The 22,186-nt window shown below is 43.1% G+C and overlaps 1 protein-coding gene across 1 annotated transcript in view; it reads left to right on the top strand.

Moving 5' to 3' along the window:
* LOC117412228 (E3 ubiquitin-protein ligase RNF123-like) overlaps window positions 1-22,186 on the top strand; it is a 174,431-nt gene that overhangs the window by 55,525 nt on the left and 96,720 nt on the right. The window contains exons 32-35 of the mRNA XM_058988900.1: window positions 4,547-4,686; window positions 6,701-6,889; window positions 9,234-9,309; window positions 9,691-9,775. Of these exons, the coding sequence (XP_058844883.1) occupies window positions 4,547-4,686; window positions 6,701-6,889; window positions 9,234-9,309; window positions 9,691-9,775 (490 nt within the window). The remainder of the gene's footprint in view (window positions 1-4,546; window positions 4,687-6,700; window positions 6,890-9,233; window positions 9,310-9,690; window positions 9,776-22,186) is intronic.

Genomic DNA, 22,186 nt, shown 5'->3' on the forward strand with positions numbered 1-22,186 from the left:
AGATTCTCGATTGGATTCAGGTCTGGACTTTGACTTGGCCATTCTAACACCTGGATATGTTTATTTGTGAACCATTCCATTGTAGATTTTGCTTCATGTTTTGGATCATTGTCTTGTTGGAAGACAAATCTCCGTCCCAGTCTCTGGTCTTTTGCAGACTCCATCAGGTTTTCTTCCAGAATGGTCCTGTATTTGGCTCCATCCATCTTCCCTGTCCCTGCTGAAGAAAAGCAGGCCCAAACCATGGTGCTGCCACCACCATGTTTGACAGTGGGGATGGTGTGTTCAGGGTGATGAGCTGTGTTGCTTTTACGCCAAACATAACGTTTTGCATTGTTGCCAAAAAGTTCGATTTTTGTTTCATCTGACCAGAGCACCTTCTTCCACATGTTTGGTGTGTCTCCCAGGTGGCTTGTGGCAAACTGTAAATGACACTTTTTATGGATATCTTTAAGAAATGGCTTTCTTCTTGCCACTCTTCCATAAAGGCCAGATTTGTGCAGTATACGACTGATTGTTGTCCTATGGACAGAGTCTCCCACCTCAGCTGTAGATCTCTGCAGTTCATCCAGAGTGATCATGGGCCTCTTGGCTGCATCTCTGATCAGTCTTCTCCTTGTATGAGCTGAAAGTTTAGAGGGACGGCCAGGTCTTGGTAGATTTGCAGTGGTCTGATACTCCTTCCATTTCAATATTATCGCTTGCACAGTGCTCCTTGGGATGTTTAAAGCTTGGGAAATCTTTTTGTATCCAAATCCGGCTTTAAACTTCTCCACAACAGTATCTCGGACCTGCCTGGTGTGTTCCTTGTTCTTCATGATGCTCTCTGCGCTTTAAACGGACCTCTGAGACTATCACAGTGCAGGTGCATTTATACGGAGACTTGATTACACACAGGTGGATTCTATTTATCATCATTAGTCATTTAGGTCAACATTGGATCATTCAGAGATCCTCACTGAACTTCTGGAGAGAGTTTGCTGCACTGAAAGTAAAGGGGCTGAATAATTTTGCACGCCCAATTTTTCAGTTTTTTATTTGTTAAAAAAGTTTGAAATATCCAATAAATTTCGTTCCACTTCATGATTGTGTCCCACTTGTTGTTGATTCTTCACAAAAAATTACAGTTTCATATCTTTATGTTTGAAGCCTGAAATGTGGCAAAAGGTCGCAAAGTTCAAGGGGGCCGAATACTTTCGCAAGGCACTGTATAATTAACAGGTTTCAAGCTATTTCAATGAGGAAGCCCAGTCAAACATGTATTCTGAAAGGTGAGTGATGATATTCCAGTGTTTTGTGAGCCCCTGAAGAATAAACGTTGGGAATCGGATAGCCTAGCTGTGGCACCTTTGTTCGTACCCCACCCTCCACAGGGAACACAATTGCTTTCATCAACCATCAAGCTCAGAACAGTACTGTTGTAATGATCTTTTTCTCCTTGTTTTTGTCCTTTTTCATGTTGCATGGTCTTCAGGAGATTTATCTGTTGCTAGTTTCCAGAGTAAGTTTTTTTTTTTGTGGATTTGTTTTGATCTACCCTCCCTGTGTTTTAAGCATTGGGACAGATGAATCAATGCAGAACCGCTTGGGGTGGGGCGTTTGTTTGCGTTTGTACATCTATCCCAGTTGTTTGATTGCCCAGAGGAATGTCTCGCTCTTAGTTGCTCCTGTCTAGTATCCGTTGTTGGTATAATGTCCGTTTTTTAGAACAAGCCACTCCTCTGTTGTTTGTTGTTTGTTGTTTGGTGCATTTTAGTGCTGCTGGAGTCTGAAATAGATTCCATGTTTACTATCTACTTGTCTGTTTATCTGCCTAGCTCTCTCTGTCTGTCCTGACTGACTGAGACTGCCTGGTGTCTATCTGTCTTCAGTCTGTTTATGTATCTAGTTAATGTGTTGCTGAACACAATGCAATACTTTCCCTAGCTTTCTGCTTTGTTGTACGTATTCCTGCGATATCTTTTTCAGCATTTCACATCGGTTATGCTTTGGGTCTTCCCATCCCAGTGAAATGTTTCTGATTGAACAGGTTGGATTTTAGCAGCCGATTATTATGAATTCAGAAGACATTTTGACTGGAAGGCCCCAGCATAACGGGAGTGAAATGAATTGAACTTGTCAAAACTGATTTACTGTATGACCAGGGATATGTTAATAGAAATAGCAAAACAATCGCAATTATGTTGGAATAGCTATTGCAAGAATTTGTACAACAAAGCAGAAAGCTAGGGAAAGTAATGAGTTGTGTTTTAAACTCTACAGCCTGTTCAGTAACACTTTATGCATATTGAGAGGCTTGTCATGACAATAGAAATGTATGCTCTTTTGTATTTTAACATATATGTTTCCAAAGAGAATTTTATTTTCCTTAAATCTATAGTGCTTGCTTAAGAAGAGGACCTAGCCAACCCCGAGTGGAGTTTCACCCTGTCACTGCCCTGGTCCAGTCACAGCCAGACAGATAGTGGAGTTTTACCCTCTCACTGCCCTGGTCCAGTCACAGCCAGACAGACAGTGGAGTTTTACCCTCTCACTGCCCTGGTCCAGTGACAGCCAGACAGACAGTGGAGTTTCACCCTGTCACTGCCCTGGTCCAGTCACAGCCAGACAGATAGTGGAGTTTTACCCTCTCACTGCCCTGGTCCAGTCACAGCCAGACAGACAGTGGAGTTTTACCCTCTCACTGCCCTGGTCCAGTCACAGCCAGACAGATAGTGGAGTTTCACCCTGTCACTGCCCTGGTCCAGTCACAGCCAGACAGACAGTGGGGTTTTACTCTCTCACTGCCCTGGTCCAGTCACAGCCAGACAGATAGTGGAGTTTCACCCTCTCACTGCCCTGGTCCAGTCACAGCCAGACAGATAGTGGAGTTTCACCCTGTCACTGCCCTGGTCCAGTCACAGACAGACAGACAGATAAATAGTGCATTTTAAGCAGAAAGGCTTGTTTTTTACTATATAGCTCATTGATTTTTTTATGGTTCTTCATCATATTGCACTTATAACCAGAAGCACTTTGGAGACTTGGCCCAGGAAAGGTACATGATGCTTTTAAAGTGAAAGTAGAGGACTACAAATGCATTGCAGTGGAATTCTTAAGATTTAGTTTAAATTTGCCTTTCCCTGTTCTTCAGAAAAGTGAGCGACAGAACCAATGACAAAGCTCTATTCTGCTGTTAGACCAATCCGAGATAGAAGTAAAAAAAAAATTATACAACCATTATAAAACTGATTACATAGCCCTGCAACAAAACAAATGATTCCAGGGTTAGCCCAAAACAACTGAAAGGAATTCTTACCCCAGGGCCTGCGAATCCTGTCAATGTGCTGCAGTATTGGGATTTCTCTTAACACATTCAAAAATTGATTAAAAAAAAAACAAAAACCTGAGAACAAAATGTAAACCCTGTGCTGGTTTGCACCAGCGCTGAATCATTCCGCATCGGGTTTTTTTTGAAGAATGGACAGTTGTCCATTTTAAGGGTAATACTTTTATAGCCAAAACATCTAAAAAGTACTGCTGTAATGGTTTTCATTTCCTATCAAATGCAATTGTATAAAAAATAAACATGTAAGAAACACAAGACAGTGTGGAATATAACACTACCCAGACCCGCTGTTCTCTTGTATATTATTGCCTCATCAAACCCCACAGACTGGAAATATCCTTTTATATTGCCTATTGGCAGTGGGCCTCTGTGTCAAACAAACACAGTCCTGCCATCGCTTTAGCTGATTACATTTTTCAATTTCTACTGTAATGTCCCAGAAGGGGATTATCAGCACAAGAGCACATGCAGCCCCTAATTAAACTAAAGGTCACCCTTCTTTAACTGAGCGTATGGTGCTGTGACTTAATTGTTTTCAGGAAGATGAGCTTGGTAATCTTGCTCTGCCTTTCTGTTATCTCTGGTATAACTGATAAGGGGCCGATGCACAGGAGCTGTCTGCTGGGAACTGGATGACCTTGTGACAATGGAGGCAAGAGCTAATTAAACGAATAGTCTTTTAAAAGGGGGCTAGATGGTGCAGATTCACTCTGGTGGTCTCTCAACTTAACCCGTTCATCACATCTGTTTGAGAGAGTGACACTTGTTTTGGTATTTTATTACCATTTAATGCCTACATGTATTTGTTGTAACCCCTAATGCTTCTCTCCTAGTTTGCTACTTCTGCTTTATGTTGGGCCTGTGCACTGTCAATCTCATTCGAAAGGGTTGATGGGAATTTCCGTTTTTATACACAACAGAGTCCCCTTGCCGCGCGATAGCAAACCCTACTGGTCAGGCGCCAGTTGAACTCAAAGCAGACACTTGCAGGGCTGGTCTTTGTCCTCCAAGGGTCGGTCGATCATAAGCACCTGTTGTGGAGCTCCTGGGTATAAAGAGGCAATTGGCTTGGGGATAGGAGGACGTCCACTGGCCTTCAGTTTCCTTTAGCTTGTGTGGAGTTGCTGCAATGAAGGAGTACACTATTACAAACTTCATATCCCATCTTTGAGGTTTCCCTGTGTCCTGTGCTGACCATGTGCTTTGTGATTGTTCTAGAGCCCTGCCCCTCTATCTTGCTCCAGAAGCACATGGCAGACCTCCTGAGCAGAGACAAGGAGATGGCAGCCAGCTTCCTCAACAGCGTTCTCAACCAGCTCAACTGGGCCTTCTCCGAGTTCATCGGAATGATCCAGGAGGTACGGTGGAGAGGGGGGGGGGGGGGGGGGGGTTTGAGGCTTGGGCTGGGGGCAGTGTCGTTCTGATCTAGCATGAAAAGGAAAAAATCATTGGTTACTAGCAGTCTGCCATTGACTCCTTCACAAACTGGACTCAACTCATCTTTATAGAAAGGGTGACTACTATCGATTCTGATCTGAATGAGTAGCTGGTACAGGTATGACCTGTATTATTCTTTTTGTTTCTCCATGTATCATTTTCTATTTTACGCCTTTTAAAAACTCACAACCCTGTGTCCTCAATATAGTTCATAAGTATGTCTGATCTCTTAAGTATGGCAGATCTAGTGGGGCTGTGTGGTCCAGTGGTTAAAGAAAAGGGCTTGTAACCAGGAGGTCCCCGGTTCAAATCCAGGCTCACTCACTGATTCACTGTGTGACCCTGAGCAAGTCACTTAACCTCCTTGTGCTCCGTCTTTCGGGTGAGACGCAGTTGTAAGTGACTCTGCAGCTGATGCATAGTTCACACACCCTAGTCTCTGTAAGTCACCTTGGATAAAGGCGTCTGATAAATAAACAAAAAATCTAGCCTACATATATCTAAGGCAGGCAAATATAAAGATAATTTGTATAGATCATTGTCCTAGTGCATCTGTTACATTACTTTCTAATGAGTGAGGAAAGTGACATTTGAATGTGTTAGGATCAGTATAGATACAATCCACAACCAATTTCCTAATCCAATATCAGACCGGTAAAAATGGAGAACACGTTATTATACATAGCATTATAGTATATGAATTGTGAACATTGTATTATTAAAATGCAGCAAGATAAACACTCCTGGGTTTGACTGACTGTGCCACTGCAAGACCAGTTAGGAACTAGACTGATATCTGCACTTGAGAATGCACAGAGAAGAGCAGCTAGGCTTATCCCAGGACTCAATGGCATGAGCTACGAGCACACTTAAAATAATTCAATCTCTTCAGATTGAAGAAGGGAAGAGGGGACTTGCATGAAGTTTATAAACTCTTAAATGGCATGGATAAAAGACCCAGGTTACTGCTTCAAGTGTAGCACCGAGAGTAGAACGAGAGGGTGTGCATGGCAGTGGAGTAACAGTACGTTTAGAACAGAAGGCAGGAAGCACTTTGATTTACACAGTTATAAATGCATGGAATAGCATGCCGGCTGAAGCAGTAGGATCTAAAGCATGAAGAACAGTCATTGTTTTGTTTGCTTTTTTAAAAATGCAAATAGTGTGCTAAGAAATGTTGATGGTCAGAATGGCCTCTCCTTGTTTCTCAAATGTTTCTCATGTTCCTGTATAGTTGATTGGCTGTGTCAGCGCTGTGTGTGTGTGTGTTGTTGATAGGCTGTGTGAGTGCTCTGTGTGTGTATGTGTGTGAGCGCTGTGTGAGTTGTTGACAGGCTGTGGGAGTGCTGTGTGTGTGTGTGTGTGTGTGCGTGTGCTGTGTGAGTCGTTGACAGGCTGTGGGAGTGCTGTGTGTGTGTGTGTGTGTGTGTGTGAGCGCTGTGTGAGTCGTTGACAGGCTGTGGGAGTGCTCTGTGTGTGTGTGTAGTTGATAGGCTGTGTGAGTGCTGTGGCTGTGTGTGTGTGAGTTGTTGACAGGCTGTGGGAGTGCTGTGTGTGTGTGTGTGTGTGTGTGTAGTTGATAGGGTGTGTGTGTGTGCTGTGTGAGTTGTTGACAGGCTGTGGGAGTGCTGTGTGTTTGTGTGTGTAGTTGATAGGGTGGGTGTGTGCTGTGTGAGTTGTTGACAGGCTGTGGGAGTGCTGTGTGTATGTGTGTGTAGTTGACAGGCTGTGGGAGTGTTGTGTGTGTTGTTGTTGACAGGCTGTGGGAGTGCTGTGTGTGTGTGAGCGCTGTGTGAGTTGTTGACAGGCTGTGTGAGTGCTCTGTGTGTGTGTGTGTGAGCGCTGTGTGAGTTGTTGACAGGCTGTGGGAGTGCTGTCTGTGTGTGTGGTTGAATGGCAGTGTGTCAGTGTCCTGACTGGTCCTGTGCTCTTCAGATCCAGCAGGCTGCGGAGCGGCCCGAGAGGAACTTCGTGGACACACGGCAGCTCAAGGTGTGTGCGACGTGCTTCGACCTGTCCGTCAGTCTTCTGCGGGTGCTGGAGATGACCGTCACCCTCGTCCCTGAGATCTTCCTGGACTGGACTCGCCCCTCCGCAGAGCTGCTGCTGCGCCGCCTTGCACAGGTGGGAACTCACAGCACAGCCAACACCAGCTAGGAGGGCTCTGCTTTATAGCTGTCTTTACCTGTTTCTGAGCTTTACTGGGAATATTAAATGTCTTGGTATCCCTGAAATATTAGATGATATATCATAGTCTTTCTCTTCAAAAAAGTAAGTCTCATAAGTGCAGTATCTGTGTGAGTGTCTGCCTGTGTGTGTGTTTGTGTGTGTTTGAGAGAGTGAGAGAGAGAGTGAGAGTGTGTGTCTGTCTGTGTGTGTAAGAGTGTGTGTGTGTGTGTTAGTGAGGCACCCACTGCGCCTCCTTATGTCCTGTGATTGACGGCCTTCCTGTAATGCTGCTAGCAGCTCTCTCATTCCCTGCCAACTCTCCGCTCCCTTGGGAACACGCTGTGCTCGGATAATAAAAAAAGAGCTGATTCAGAACTTCAGAACACTACCTGTCTTCTTAGTCATTTAATAAATGACCATCAGCTCAGTGTTTCTGAGAGGTGATGGACTGACAGCGCTGGAGACTGAAGCTCTGTCTTTGTGTGTCTGTGTGTGTGTCTGTGTGTGTGTGTGTGTGTGTGTGTGTGTGTGTGTCTGTCTGTGTGTCTGCGTGTGTGTGTGTGTATCTTGTCTGTCCATCCACAAGGAATATACAGCACAGGGAGGGGTTCAGATTTATAAACTACTCTTCACCAGGACTTGAACAGAGGAATAAATGCACAACAACTGGGGTTTGGACATGGGTTCCTAGTCTTACCATTTACTACCAATGCAGAAAGACGATGGGATATTTGTTCTTCGATGGGTCTCTGCAAGGGTGTCTGCCTGGACTGTGGCACCAGAGTCAGTGTGAGGCCTGTATTTGCAGTCACCATCGCAGAAAGATGTTTTTTGAGGTCAAATTAAAAACAAATGATCCACCCAGTCATTCTGCACTAGTAGTGAACAGAGTACTAGAGATGCCACTGCACTCATGGGACTTCTTGCTTATTACAATATTTTGATGTACTGTATACTATTCAGGGATCTCAGGAAATTTTAATAATCAAGCAGAATGTTTCCCCCAACCCTAGTCTTTCTGCATTCATTCCTTTGTCTCTGTGCTTGTGGAGGGTAGTGTGTAGAAATCCTTATTGAAGTCAGTAGAAACACAGTGGAGCTCTGTGGATCTGACACTGGGTTAGATCATGACCCCTTGACTGCCGCGCGAATACAATGTTCATGTTAAAAGTATTATACAAGCACATGACATTCAATTATTGATCAACAATAAGAGAACTCACCCCGGTGTGATGGGATTTCACACAATAAGAGAACTCACCCCGGTGTGATGAGATTTCACACAATAAGAGAACTCACCCCGGTGTGATGGGATTTCACACAATAAGAGAACTCACCCCGGTGTGATGGGATTTCACACAATAAGAGAACTCACCCCGGTGTGATGAGATTTCACACAATAAGAGAACTCACCCCGGTGTGATGAGATTTCACACAATAAGAGAACTCACCCCGGTGTGATGGGATTTCACACAATAAGAGAACTCACCCCGGTGTGATGGGATTTCACACAATAAGAGAACTCACCCCGGTGTGATGGGATTTCACAAACAGTAGCAACTGAAGAGGTTAATTAAAAATAAGAAGAAGAAGAAGAATGTGACTTTTATCTTCATTTTCCGAAATGCTGCTGTCAAATTCTGGTTCTGAAGATGACTTTGAAAACCTGTTATTTAAATGAATTAGGACCAGGGGGCGTTTGGATAATGAAGTCTGAAATTGTTTAACGACTTTCCCAATCAAGAAACGTCTCAAAGATAATTCAATCCCTCACTTTTGAATAGATAACAGTACTGAACTGTTCTGTAAACACCAGGGATTGAGGGCTGGTTAGAGCACTTTCTATGACAGCAGGGCAGGTTACCAAGGGGCTGTCAGGGTAATAAGATGTGCAGAGTGTTTGCTGTACCACACTGCATGTTTTTACACATCTTTTTATTTTATTTAATCCAAAAAACAATCATTATAAAAATGAATCGTATAAAGGGGATCATTTTATACAAGGAATATAGAAGGAAATGTAATAGTTTTGCATGTAATACTAATAAAGATCAAAACAAAGCCACATGCTTCAAATGGTTATTTAAAGATATATATATATATATATTAGAGACAAGTTGACTATATAGTCACTTAGGTATAGTGTATTATCTATAGATGGGAAATTGTATTGTGGATCCCGCTGTACCTGACCTTCTGAGTGAAGCAGTGTATGAAGAAGCAGTGAGAGTTCCTGTATCTCCGGCCTGCTTGTTAACATTGTCCCTCTGTCCCCCCCCCCCCCCCCCCTCCCCCTCAGCTGCTCAACCAGGTTCTGAACAGGGTCACTGCAGAGAGGAATCTCTTTGACCGGGTCGTCAACCTGCGCCTGCCAGGTACTGTACCTTCCCAGCATCCCCGGCACGCATCGCGCCAGGCAGACTATTAGTGTTACAGAACTACAGCTTTGAATTTCCTCAAAGGCAGACTATAGGTCCCTTGCGGGAAGGGCTGGGGTTCAGTATTTTTACAGTTCTGGTTTTTGAAGCTCATTCACTCTAATAGGAAAGTAACTAGGCTTGCTTCTTTGTATGCTTTTATTTTTCAGAGCCTCAAAAAATGCTGTAATAAAGCACTCATCTTTTAGATTAACATCTTTGTTTCTGAGCAGACTGGTTCACAGCAAATGAAACGGTGTCAGTCATGCCTGACACTTTCCTCTTGTTGACTTTGGATCCCAGTACCTAACAATAAATCTGCCTCTGTTTGATTGTCAGGACTGGAGAGCGTGGATCACTACCCTATCCTGGTGGCTGTGACTGGGATACTTGTCCGTATTCTTGTGGACTGTGAAATGCAGGGGTGAGTCTTGGGTTTTTGATAAGGGAAGCTAGACTGGTTTTTGATAAGGGAAGCTAGCTCAGTCGGGTGGAGTTCTTCAGAGGGAGTTGCGTTCTCTTTTGGAGAATGTGGTTGACAAGTGTGTTGGTTAGAAGGTGATTAAAACTGGCATTAATGCACATGTGGTGGGTGTTTATCCCTAGAGACAGGGATTAATGAAGGTGTTTGTGTGTGTGCCACACCTACATTTTGAAGTTTGTTATGGGCTTTCATGAGGTCATGCTGCTTGACTTGTTTCTGATTTCTGGCTTCAGATGAATAATAATGAAGGCTGCAGCTCACAATTCTACATGTGGCCATCATACTGCAGTGTAGGTCGTGGTCATCTAGTTTTTCAGCATACGGCGAGCTCTGGTGTTGCTGAAATGTTTCACTGATTTTGAGTTTTAGAAGGGAAATGAGTGAGGCGTTATATACACCAGATACTGCATGGTTCACTATATGATTAGTAATCCCACAGCAGTCATTTCATTTGCCATCAGGGTTCATTAACACAGATTATTAAAAATGAATGGATTAAACAAAGGACCCTTACTACTATAAGTGTTCAGTATACATACCGTACTGTGCTGTACTGTAAACACTCAGCTGAACTGCCAGTTTTACCTGTGACCACTAGAACTACCTTTTAGTGTTTTCCCCCAATTTAGTTTTTAACAAGATGAACAATGGTAATGAACACAGCTGCCTGCCCTGCTCACTGTGTCACGCTTCATCAGGCGCAGCTCAATTGTAATTCGGATGCTCTTGTTTGATATAGAGGATCACAAAGGTAAAGAAGATTTGAAGCTGCTTAACAGAAGACGTTAATTACGTATTGATCTTGAACTGTGCGGGAGACAGAGAATCCCTGCTCACTGGAATGTGATTTACAATTAATTTGGTAATAAAACAGCTTTAATACTGTCGCTATCTTCCCTTTGAACCTGGCAGCGCTGACTGGTGTATGTGCAAGCTCGTTCAATTTAGCCTGGTCATTTTCTTTTTAGTCCTTAGGATTGGAAGGATTGGAACAATAATCTGTTGTGATCTTATCGATCAATAAGCATCCCCGTAAGGAACTTTGAGAGCTGCCAAATTAGGCACCCTTCACTTGTACCTGTGACCTAAGATTGCCACCATAAGGGGGTCGTGTGACTTTATGGTTTCTGGATGATTAAGACCTCATGCTTTGAGAGATTGGCTTCTTACTCGATCGTGTGTGGCACCCTTTCCTGACGACGTTTTTGCAAAGCTGCCCACACCACAGTGTCAAAACCTCCTCTCTCCTTTCTACTGTGTACATGTTCGACCTGATACAAGAAGCACTGGCAGGATCTGATTGTTTGGGATTTTAAAACGATGCACCTAGGATGAGCGAACTTCAACAAGGAGCTTTTTAAAACAGTTCATAGCACTGTCCTTCACGGTGAGTACACTCATTCTCATTTCCACTGGCTGCCTGTGGCTTTTTGAAAAGATGTGAACATTCTTCTCTTGCCCCACAAGACTACACCGTGAATCTGCTTAAATAAAATCCATTAATTACACTGATTGCTTTCGGTGCTTAAAGTAAAAAAAATAAATTAAAAAAAAAAGAGACTGAAGTTTAATTGAGTTGAATAAAATCCATTAAAAAAAATGACTTGGTTTCAGGCAAAATCTAACAGCACACTACATTGGTTTCCGGGCGATTTAAAGACCTGACGTGGTACTTGGGGATACATCGTTTTTTGTTTGCAAAAAACAGTTCTAGTTTGAAAATCAAATCTAAAACCACAACCCCATCTCATGTTTAGGGGATCTCCTTTTTACAGCAGCCAGGACAAGTAATTGCAACAAATCAGAACTCCATTAAGCTTTGAAACCTGAGTGTGCTGGGCCTCCCTCGGGCTTCCCTCAAAGGATTCCTGGATGTGAAGTAGGGGGATTCCAGGAAGCTGTGCTGGAGAGTGAAAGGGGAGGGGGGGGCGACTCAGTGACATGGGCAATGCAGTGGCAACGTGAATTATTTCAATGGGGAGAAAATCAGCTTCCTTGTGTCTGGAGAGGAAAGCATTGTATTTATTAGCAGAGTAATGAGACGGCACTAGAGTAGTTTCATTTGACTTCAGAGCCTATGCAGTCCAGTCACCAGCATTGTCTTTGTCCTCCTGAACATGTCCTAGGATTTCATAGCATGGGATCGTGGGATTCCAGAAATCCAACTCCTGCTCATGTCAAAATGAGATTGGTGAAGCTGAAACCTTTCTGGAAGTGAAAAGTATACATGTAAAAAATGTATAGTCTTTAAAATCAACAGCATGTATAATATGTATACTCGTACACAAGTGTTAAGAGTTACAGCATTGAAAAATCTATGTTTTAAACAGAATCTCATTTTGGAATCTCACTTGTATTCATTGAACTCCAACGGGAAAACGACAGGCGCCACAGTTCCAGATTAGGAGCTTGATCCAAGGAAGCTAGTTTTCCAAATGCAGTCTCTTTACCATACATTGTGTTTGTTTGTTTATTTCATTCATGAGGACATTCCTTTGGGTTATGCAGGCATCCTCATTTGTGGAATAACTACAGTGCTCCATGAACACTTGTATCGCAGACAGATACGTTTTTTGACATGGCCAGATTTAAAGCATCTTAAATAAATGCTGACAACCCAGTTTGAAGGGGTGTTTCTGACAGTATTTGACCCAGTTTGAAGGGGTGTTTCTCACAGTATCATTAACCCAGTTTGAAGGGGGTGTTTCTGACAGTATCATTAATCCAGTTTGAAGGGGTGTTTCTCACAGTATCATTAACCCAGTTTGAAGGAGTGATTCTCACAGTATCATTAACCCAGTTTGAAGGAGTAATTCTCACAGTATCATTAACCCAGTTTGAAGGGGGTGTTTCTGACAGTATCATTAACCCAGTTTGAAGGGGGTGTTTCTGACAGTATCATTAATCCAGTTTGAAGGGGTGATTCTCACCGTATCATTAACCCAGTTTGAAGGGGTGGTTCTCACCGTATCATTAATCCAGTTTGAAGGGGTGATTCTGACAGTATCATTAACCCAGTTTGAAGGGGTGTTTCTCACACTATCATTAACCCAGTTTGAAGGGGTGATTCTCACAGTATCATTAACCCAGTTTGAAGGGGTGTTTCTCACAGTATCTAACCCAGTTTGAAGGGGTGTTTCTCACAGTATCTAACCCAGTTTGAAGGGGTGTTTCTCACACCATGTTTGTAGGGGTGTTTCTCACAGTATCAGTAATGATCTCAAACAACTTGAGCTACAGGAGTATAGAGGTGATGCCTGGGTGTGCATCTATTACTGGAAATAATTTCCCTGTGCACGGTGATTTTTGAATTGTATGGCTGCCTTCACCAGTGTGGATGTAGGCTGCAGTGCAGTAATCCAACAACAATGTCAACATGCATCAGAATCAGGCATTGAAACCACTTCCCCCAGACCCTGCGGATATAAATGAAATGCAAACCCTCCTGACAAAGCTGAGACACGCGGCGGGGCCTGTGGACCTGTCACCAGAGAGATCAGTACAGAGTGTGGCAGACGAGCACTGCGCAGTGCAGGGGCAAGAGGAAGCACACAACCTGTTCCCAGGATCCCAATGCCAAATCTCTTTAATAACATGGTAACACTGCTTCAAATACAGACAGATCGTAATAATCAGGGTAACAATGAGGGAGCTGCTTCAACTCTCAAACCCTTTCACATGGCAACTTCATATTTTCAGTACTATGGAAACTCTTTTGGCAAAATCTAACTGCCCCCTTCACTTTGACCTGTCACCTACTATGGCTGCCATATTGTGGTCATATAGAAATGTTTCCTAGTCATAACCCTACCTGAGGCACCTCTCGGAATTCTATTCAACTACAAAGTCCGTTCAAAGTGGTGACATCACAATCGGCCGCGTACCACAGCAACTTAACAGTATTCTCTTCATCAACCTTGTCCCTCTTTTTAATGAAAATGACAATGGACTAAATACAGGTTGGTCATGATTAGAAACCAATACGAGCTAGCTTTGTAACTTGTGTATTAACAGTAAGGCAGCATATTTAAGCAATAAAGCACAAGAGGGCATGGGTTGTGCTGGATGTTGTCACTTGGTGCGTTGTTAGGCACCAGGTGCAGCAATACTGTGGAGAGTTCCCCTGATAAGATGTTGCACCAGCGCTTATTTTCCAGCGAGGGTGCCAGTAACTCTGCAGGAAGGTCTCAGATCTGTGACCGCTGAGCTTTCGATTTTCCAGTGAGGATGCCAGTAACTCTTAAGGGAGGTCTCGGATCTGTTTCCGCTGATGGACATAATTTCTCACTTGCAATCCAGCGCTGGACAGTTTATATATTAAGGTACTGCGGATTCTATGATTAGTGTGTATCTGTGGTGCCTTCCTTCATATTCTAGGTAACATTGTTGCTAGGTAATTCACTCCCATTGGCTCTAGCGTATACCAAACAACAAGGTGCTTTTTTGCTTTGTTGGGATGAAGATAAAAGGAGGGCGGGTGTTCTGGAAGTTTTAATAAGTACTTCTCTAGGAAGCTACTGGGTACAAGAGGTTTCCAGGCTCTTCAAAGATGAATCCGCGGTGAGATTCTTTGTCCCATTCGTAGGGATTTTTGTCATTTTTTGTACTTTTATCAAAGGCCATGGTGGCATACTTAGCGCTGTTTTTATAGTAAGAGAGTCAGCTTTTAGTTGTCTGTTTCCTTCCTTTCCTCTGTGTCCAAAATGTAACTGGACGTTAAACCAAACTTTACTAACAAGACCAGTAGCTGTGTCAAGGTTTAGTGCATCGGAATGTCTAATAATTTGAATGTCTCTTTCCAGTATTGTGAGGTGATGTTGTGTTTTATCCCGGCTTTCTTGTCTTGAAGTTGTGAATTCTGTGTCACTCATTAAACTCCAGGGTAAACTCAGCGGGGGTTCATTTATATGTGTGTTTAATGCAGCACGGAGCCCCACATAGCTGCTTATTCTGTATTGCTCGCCTTTACAATTTCTGACTGTGCCAGGATATTATTTAACTGTTATTTTGTAATTTAATTTAAAGTCAAATTGTATATCTTGTTCAGAAAGCCAGTCACTGAAGCATTTAACAGCCCAATATGTTTGTTTTATGGTATTCATTTCAAGTTTTTTTTTATTTATTTTTTTATTTCCCTATCACGTCAATGTTACATTGTTGTACCTCAATGTGACGGGTCGACTTTTTCTTCAGTTTTGGGAGAGGTGCTTTTATGAATTGATGCGTTTTGTAACCATTCTTTGTTTTGTAACCATTCATCAACTGTCATGGGCGGAAGCAGTTCAAAAGTGAAGTCTTCAGTATCTTCCATGACAGCAGGTATTTTGACAGGTGTTTTCTTTGATTTTGGTGGCGCAGTGATACGTGGTTAGCACAGGTGCTGTGATTTGCTTTTGTTCCTAAGTAGTTCCTAATCGTGCCATTGTGCTGGATATTGTAATGGCTTGGAACACTGATGGACCAATCAGCATGCAGCATTCTAACACTGTTTTATTAAATAGAGCTCTAGGACTGTGAGCGTCTGTGTCTGGGTTATATTGACACTTGTAGCACTATTCTCTCATTCACCGATGTTTGCTGTTCTGTAACCCGATAACAACCCGATAACTTGTTATCGTAATTCATGTATTGTTATGTTGAGGACTGGAGATTTTCATTTGTTTAGAACTCAGCAACAATCAGTAGTCTGATACTGCAGTGTCCCTTTACTAACTGCTGTTCAGAAGGCTTTTTATAGATCTCAACACTGAATAGAACAGCCAGGCGATGCAATCCCTAGGACAGTGCTCTCGACCATTCACCTGAGGAGCTTAGATACCAAACAGCAGTGTGCAATTGATCATTCACCTGAGGAGCTTAGATACCAAACTGCAGCGTGCAATCGATCATTCACCTGAGGAGCTTAGATACCAAACTGCAGCGTGCAATCGATCATTCACCTGAGGAGCTTAGATACCAAACTGCAGCGTGCAATCGATCATTCACCTGAGGAGCTTAGATACCAAACTGCAGTGTGCAATTGATCATTCACCTGAGGAGCTTAGATACCAGGAGGCTGAGATGGCCAGCACTTTTTTTTTTTTTTTTTTTTTTTGTAGAATTTAATTAAATAATGTAGGCTATTCAAATTAGAATTCAGATCTGCTTTTGTATATTGTATTGAGTGGCAGTGTATTGATTTTTCCTTCTAGTTATTTTAAACAGATTGCAACCTGGAGGTTCTTCTATTGCTCATTACTCCTAATTGATTCAGGAGTGGAAGAGGCTGGGTGGCATAGTGAGCTGTTGACAACTGCAGTATTGTTAGAGGATGCCTTGTAGTGATACAGTCTATTGATTCAGGAGTGGAAGAGGCTGGGTGGCATAGTGAGCTGGTGACAGCTGCAGTATTGTTAGAGGGTACCTTGTAGTTCATTTCCATCAACAGCACATAGAGATCAGTTCAATTTCCACTGGGACTCTGTCAGCCCCAGTTAGGATTTCAGGCTGGCAGAACTCAATCTCTACAATGATGTTGGAAGTTACCCAATGAGCGTCCGATGCGAAAAGGACAGGTTTTAAATCTCAGGCTGCAGAAAAAAAAAATGTAGGCAGCACACGAGGGCTATGAATATAGTATACTGTCAGGGAAATACTGGGAACTGGTGAATGCATTGATAAATACTGCAGCAATTATACAAAAACATGCTATACACACAGGTGATCTTTTGTGTATTGTCCAGTTATGGAATGAAGACTGCAGATGGGCAGCCCCAGTTTGAGATTGCGTGTGATGTTAAATCTAGAATAGAGTACATTGTTTGCAATTGTGATGAAAGTGATCGTGTCATTCTTTTGAGAGAATCATTTCTTGCTAATCATGTATTACACCCATGGCGGAGGATGTATGCTCCTAGCATTCGTATTTTTGAAATGTTTGCATATTCAAAGTTGCTGAAGCTTTCTGTCGCATGAAAAAATAAATCTACCTTGCTAATTTTTCTATTCACATGTTTGTTTGTGCTTGTTCACAACAGTTTTTTTTCCTCTTGCTAGAAATAGCTGGCCTCCTTTTTTTTCTTACTTTCTGGAAGTTTCCTTTCTCCTCAAGTAGGGCACGGGTGAAAAGAGTTGTCCATTTGGCTGGGGTTGTCACGGTGACAGAGCAGGGCTTCAGGAAGTGATGCGCTAGGTGCTGGTGTAAGTGAAGCTTGTGGCGCTTCGTGACCGTGCCAGTACTTGAGGAACATGAAAGCACATGCTCGGGCGTCATGTAGATTCTAGTTATCAGGCTCTGTTGTTTGCTTGTCTGTGTCGCTGTTTTGTTGAAAAAAAAAAAAATATTGGAGTGGTAAAACCGACTTAACCAGGGTATTATAAAATGATTTTACCCTACCTGCATTAGACCATCTGCAACCATGATTTTTAAAATAAGTACATTTTGCTGGACTGAGTTACATGTTATTGTACAGCCCCGCAAGCATTGGGACTGATGCATGCATAATGACTAGGAATGGGACGTTGGTTGTCTGTTTTACCCAGGTCAAAACGTGCTAAATATTTTACAGATTATCAATTCACTTCTAGTGTAGATTGCTGTGTTACCTTTTTAACAATGTGGGAAATCATCCTTACACTATCAGTGCACTAGAGTAGACATTTTGAAAAGAGCTTTGAAACAGACTTTAAAGTTATAAGTGTAAAAAGCAGACAGGATGTTAACAATGAAAAGAAAAATGACAGGTCTGTTATTTAAACAGTTATAACAACACGTGGAACCCCACTTCTTATTCTTTAATATCCATGAGACTCAAGTTTTACATTAAAAACATTTCTGAAAAATACTTTACCTGAGACCTCTGTTTAGTCTGGTCTTAATTGTTTTTGTATACTTGTTTCATTTTTTTTTAATGCTGCAGTTGTACCCTGATGGGAATGGCTACTTTTCAGTATGATAATCAGGACTTACTTCTCAGTCCTCCGCTTACTTCTCAGTCCTCCGCTTACTTCTCAGTCCTCCGCTTACTTCTCAGTCCTCCGCTTACCTCTCTGTCCTCCGCTTACCTCTCTGTCCTCTGCTTACCTCTCTGTCCTCTGCTTACCTCTCTGTCCTCCGCTTACCTCTCTGTCCTCCGCTTACCTCTCTGTCCTCCGCTTACCTCTCTGTCCTCCGCTTACCTCTCTGTCCTCCGCTTACCTCTCTGTCCTCCGCTTACCTCTCAGTCCTCATCTTATCTCTCAGTCCACTTGCCTCTCAGTTCTCCTCTTAACTCTGTCTGCTTACCTCTCTGTCCTCCTCTTACCTCTCAGTCTGCTTACCTCTCTGTCCTCCTCTTACCTCTCTGTCCTCCGCTTACCTCTCTGTCCTCCGCTTACCTCTCTGTCCTCCGCTTACCTCTCAGTCCTTCTCTTACCTCTCAGTCCTCCTCTTACCTCTCAGTCTGCTTACCTCTCAGTCCTCCGCTTACCTCTCAGTCCTATGCTTACTTCTCTGCACCAATTGTGTGATAATAACTGAAACACTTTCCTGCACCTTTTGGAGTTTATGCCACGTCATATCAAGGCTGTGACCAAGACAAACTGGATACAAGTGGCCAGGCAGTGCCTATTGAAAGGTTCTCTCTCAAAGTTATCTTGACTTAAGGTTAATACATTTCCTTAAAAGTCTAGATAAGTGAAGAGATTGATGATACTCTTTCCTTTGCATACATGTCAAGCAATGTTTGAAAATGTGTCCTGGCACTTACACAATTATTATTCAAGAAATACATAACTCGTAATTACATGGATGAAAAAGTATCCCCACATTTTCATCAAAGAGAATACAAATGAGGCGGTATGATGTGAGGTTTGTTGACTCGTTTCTGTACTAGTAATTGGCAGGCGGCCAGAAAAGCAGTGATACTTCTGTAGAAAACCTCAAGTGAATCTTCAGCATCCACTGGGTGGATAATGGGAAATTCTGTTTACACCGAGGAGAGAGATGCTGTATCAGCAAAAACACATTGCAGTGATCCCCCCCCCCCCCCCCCGGTTTGTACTGCAGAAATACCATTTACTGGGCTCAGCTAGCGTATAAAAATAAATAATATTAATAATAATATTTTCCTAATGTGGCGGCCCACATTCTGACCTGTACCAAATATTAAACACGTAAATCTCACTTTGAAATGTCATTTTCATTCATTACAAAATATTCATCAATATGAATATTATGAATGATGTGAGAACCCGCTCATTCTTAACTGCTGCTTCCTCTTACCTAACCACTTCCTCTGATTACTGCAATGGTTTAGCTGTAATCAGACCATGTGAACTACAACGCAGGAAGCAGTGCATTCCACACTTCCAGTCATTGGTCTGCTACGCCACAGGTAACACAGCAGACCCTGCACCTCGTACCATCCTAATCATATCTCCAGAAGAGTGTGATCTACTTGCTGGGATGAATCAATACGTGCGTTTACACTGGCACAAATATACCGGATCGAGAGGATAAGAGGACGGATTCCGGTCACTTTTTGCTAGTGTAAACTCTACTGAGCACATTCCGGAATCCATCCTTATCCTTTCAAATGTTGAGTTTGTATTCCGGACTGAGAAGACAAGGGGATGGATTCCGGTCACTTTTTTTCAGTGTAAACGCACGGAGGACATATTCTGAAAAGATTGCAGAGAATACCCAGCGGGCACTGCACGCTAACCAGCAACGTCATCACAGTGCTGCCTTTTCAGGCATTCTGCTTTTGTGGGAGGCGGGGTTTAACGGAGTTCAATGCACAGTCAAATGTCATTTATTTATTTATTTATTTAGTTAGTTACATTTTTATAGCGCCTTTAGCCAGGGCGCTTTACAAGTTTAAACAAAACGATACAATCAGGAAAATGGATGAAAAGAATGTAAGTTTATTGGGCTAGGGTGAGGAGACAGAATAGCTGCTTGAATGAAAGCAAAGGGCCAGAGGCTAGGTCAGGGTCAGGAAAGCAGGGTCATAACAGGAGATCAGAGGCCAGAAGTATCAGTAGGATGGGCTAGGGAGAAGAGATGCGTTTTGAGAGAGGAGCGGAAACTACGCAGTGTGGGTGACTGTTTTATGATAAGTGTGAGTCTGTTCCAATGAAGAGGAGCAAGAAGGGAAATGGAACGGAAACGGGATTGGGCACAGGGCGAGGGTGGGACAGAGAGGAACAATAGTGATTGGGAGCGTAAGGGACGTGAGGGAATATAGTAGGTAATCAATGCAGCCAGATAAGGTGGGGCAAGATCATGGAGAGATTTATACACAAGGGTAGGAATTTGAACAGACAACGATAATAGACAGGGAGCCAGTGAAGCTGGAGGAGGAGGCGGGGAAGTATGAACGGAGTGGGGGAGGTTAAATATGATATGGGCAGAGGCGTTTTGAATTTGTTGTAATGGTGTAAAAGCATAAGAGGGAAGGCCAAGGAGGAGGGAATTACAATAGTCAAGACGGGTGAAGATGAGAGAGTGGACCAGGAGTTTAGTAGCAGGAAGGGAAATGGAGGGGCGTATTTTCGGATGTTGAATAGATGGAAACGGCAGGTGTGTGTTATGGCCGAGGTATGATCAGAGAGGGACGAGCAGAGGGGGGTGGAATGAGGGACAAGGGAGGGAATGAGATAGTGGGACAGGGTGGAGGTGAGGAGCGGGAAGGGAAGAAAAGGATTTCAGTTTTTAATGGATTGATGAGGAGGTATCGGCGCGCCATCCAAAATTGGATAGCAGCCAAGCAAGCTGATATATGGGCAGCAAGGTCAGGGGTAAAGGAGGGGAACGAAAAGAAAATCTGGGTGTCGTCAGCAAAAAAATGATGGGGGAAGTTAAAGGAGGAAATAAGAGCTTCAAGGGGTGAGGTGTATAGGGAGAATAGCAAGGTTCCCAGGACAGAGCCCAGAGGGACACCGACAGTCAGAGGGGAGGGGGAGGGGAGGGGAGGGGGGGGAGTGAGGCTGTTGAAAGCAACAGCAGAGGTGCGTGCAGATAGGTAGGACTGCAGCCAATCAAGGGGTGTGCCAGAGATGCCGAGGTTAGAAAGAGTGGAGAGAAGGATGGGGTGATCGACTGTTTCAAAGGTAGAGGAAAGGTCAAGGAGAATGAGAATTGAGGAGAGGCCAGCATGGGAGGAGTTGGCCAGATGATTCTGGACAGTGAGGAGGGTGGTCTCAGTGGAATGGGAGGGACAGAAACCAGATTGAAATCGGGGGTAAAGTGAATTAGCGGATATGTAGTGTGATAGGCGCCAGTGAACTAAACGCTCAAGGAGCTTAGAGAAATATGGAATATGGTCATATTATGTTGCAGCACTATAATGATTACTCGATTTGTCCACATGCAAACTTACTTGTTTCAAAATATATGTTTACGTTTGATTTGAAAAGTGCAATTAACGATTAACGATCGATTAAGGTACAGTATTCAACAAAGCAATTCCTGCCATATGTTTAAGATAGTTAATCAGTAAGTAATGCTATTAAATATTGACACACATCCCATAACCAGTAAAATAAGATTAATTATCGCTCACCTTTCCAACTTTCTTTAGTCTTCAAGGTCCACTGTTTACACTAGAGAGATTTTCAAATGATGGCGCTCGTTTATGTCGTCACTACAGCAAGGCGTCCACTTCTTTTTTTTTTTTTTTTTCTTTTCCCCCTCAAAGTACGCTTGCTCAGAGTCTGCTCGTGTGAGAAATACTGCCGGGTGTTTCAAGCAAGTGTAAACGCACCGTTCTGGTACAGACTGTCCCAGAATCTTATCAGAAAGATTCCGGAACGCTATTGTAAACGCACCTTATTACTGCTGAAATGTAACCACATCCTGCTATTCGGAACAACAATTTGACTTTATGATGGGTTTGTATTGACTTGTATATCCTGCAATGTTCCTGAACAAACTTTTAAATGCATGTGCCATTCTTATGGTACCTACACGGAAACCACCATTAGATCATTTTTCTCTTGGCTCTTTCAAGTTTGTGATTTGAAGGGTTAACAGTAGTGATGTTAGATAGGTTTGACTGTATTTGTTTGGCAGGCATATCAATGATATCTAAAGTACTGCTTCTTTTGAGTCCCTAGTGGCTCACCAACTAAAACCAATATTGCGTGGCTTGCAGGGCGAGTCACGTGAGGGTGGTGTGAATCCTGTCCGCGTCGTAGACCATCTTGCCTCGCTCCCACTGGTTAAAGAGTGACGTCATTATAAATGCTGTTTTACACTCCCCTTCCCATCTGACAGTGCTTGCAGTTATCCGGAGTGTTCACGATTCTGTTGCTCATATGTTGCGTTAGCACTTTCCTCTAATCCACTTATCAGGGTCAACCAGGTACTGGGCTTGCTCAAAGCTGAAA

The sequence above is a fragment of the Acipenser ruthenus genome, chromosome 16 (assembly GCF_902713425.1).
Source record: "Acipenser ruthenus chromosome 16, fAciRut3.2 maternal haplotype, whole genome shotgun sequence".
NCBI lineage: Eukaryota > Metazoa > Chordata > Actinopteri > Acipenseriformes > Acipenseridae > Acipenser > Acipenser ruthenus.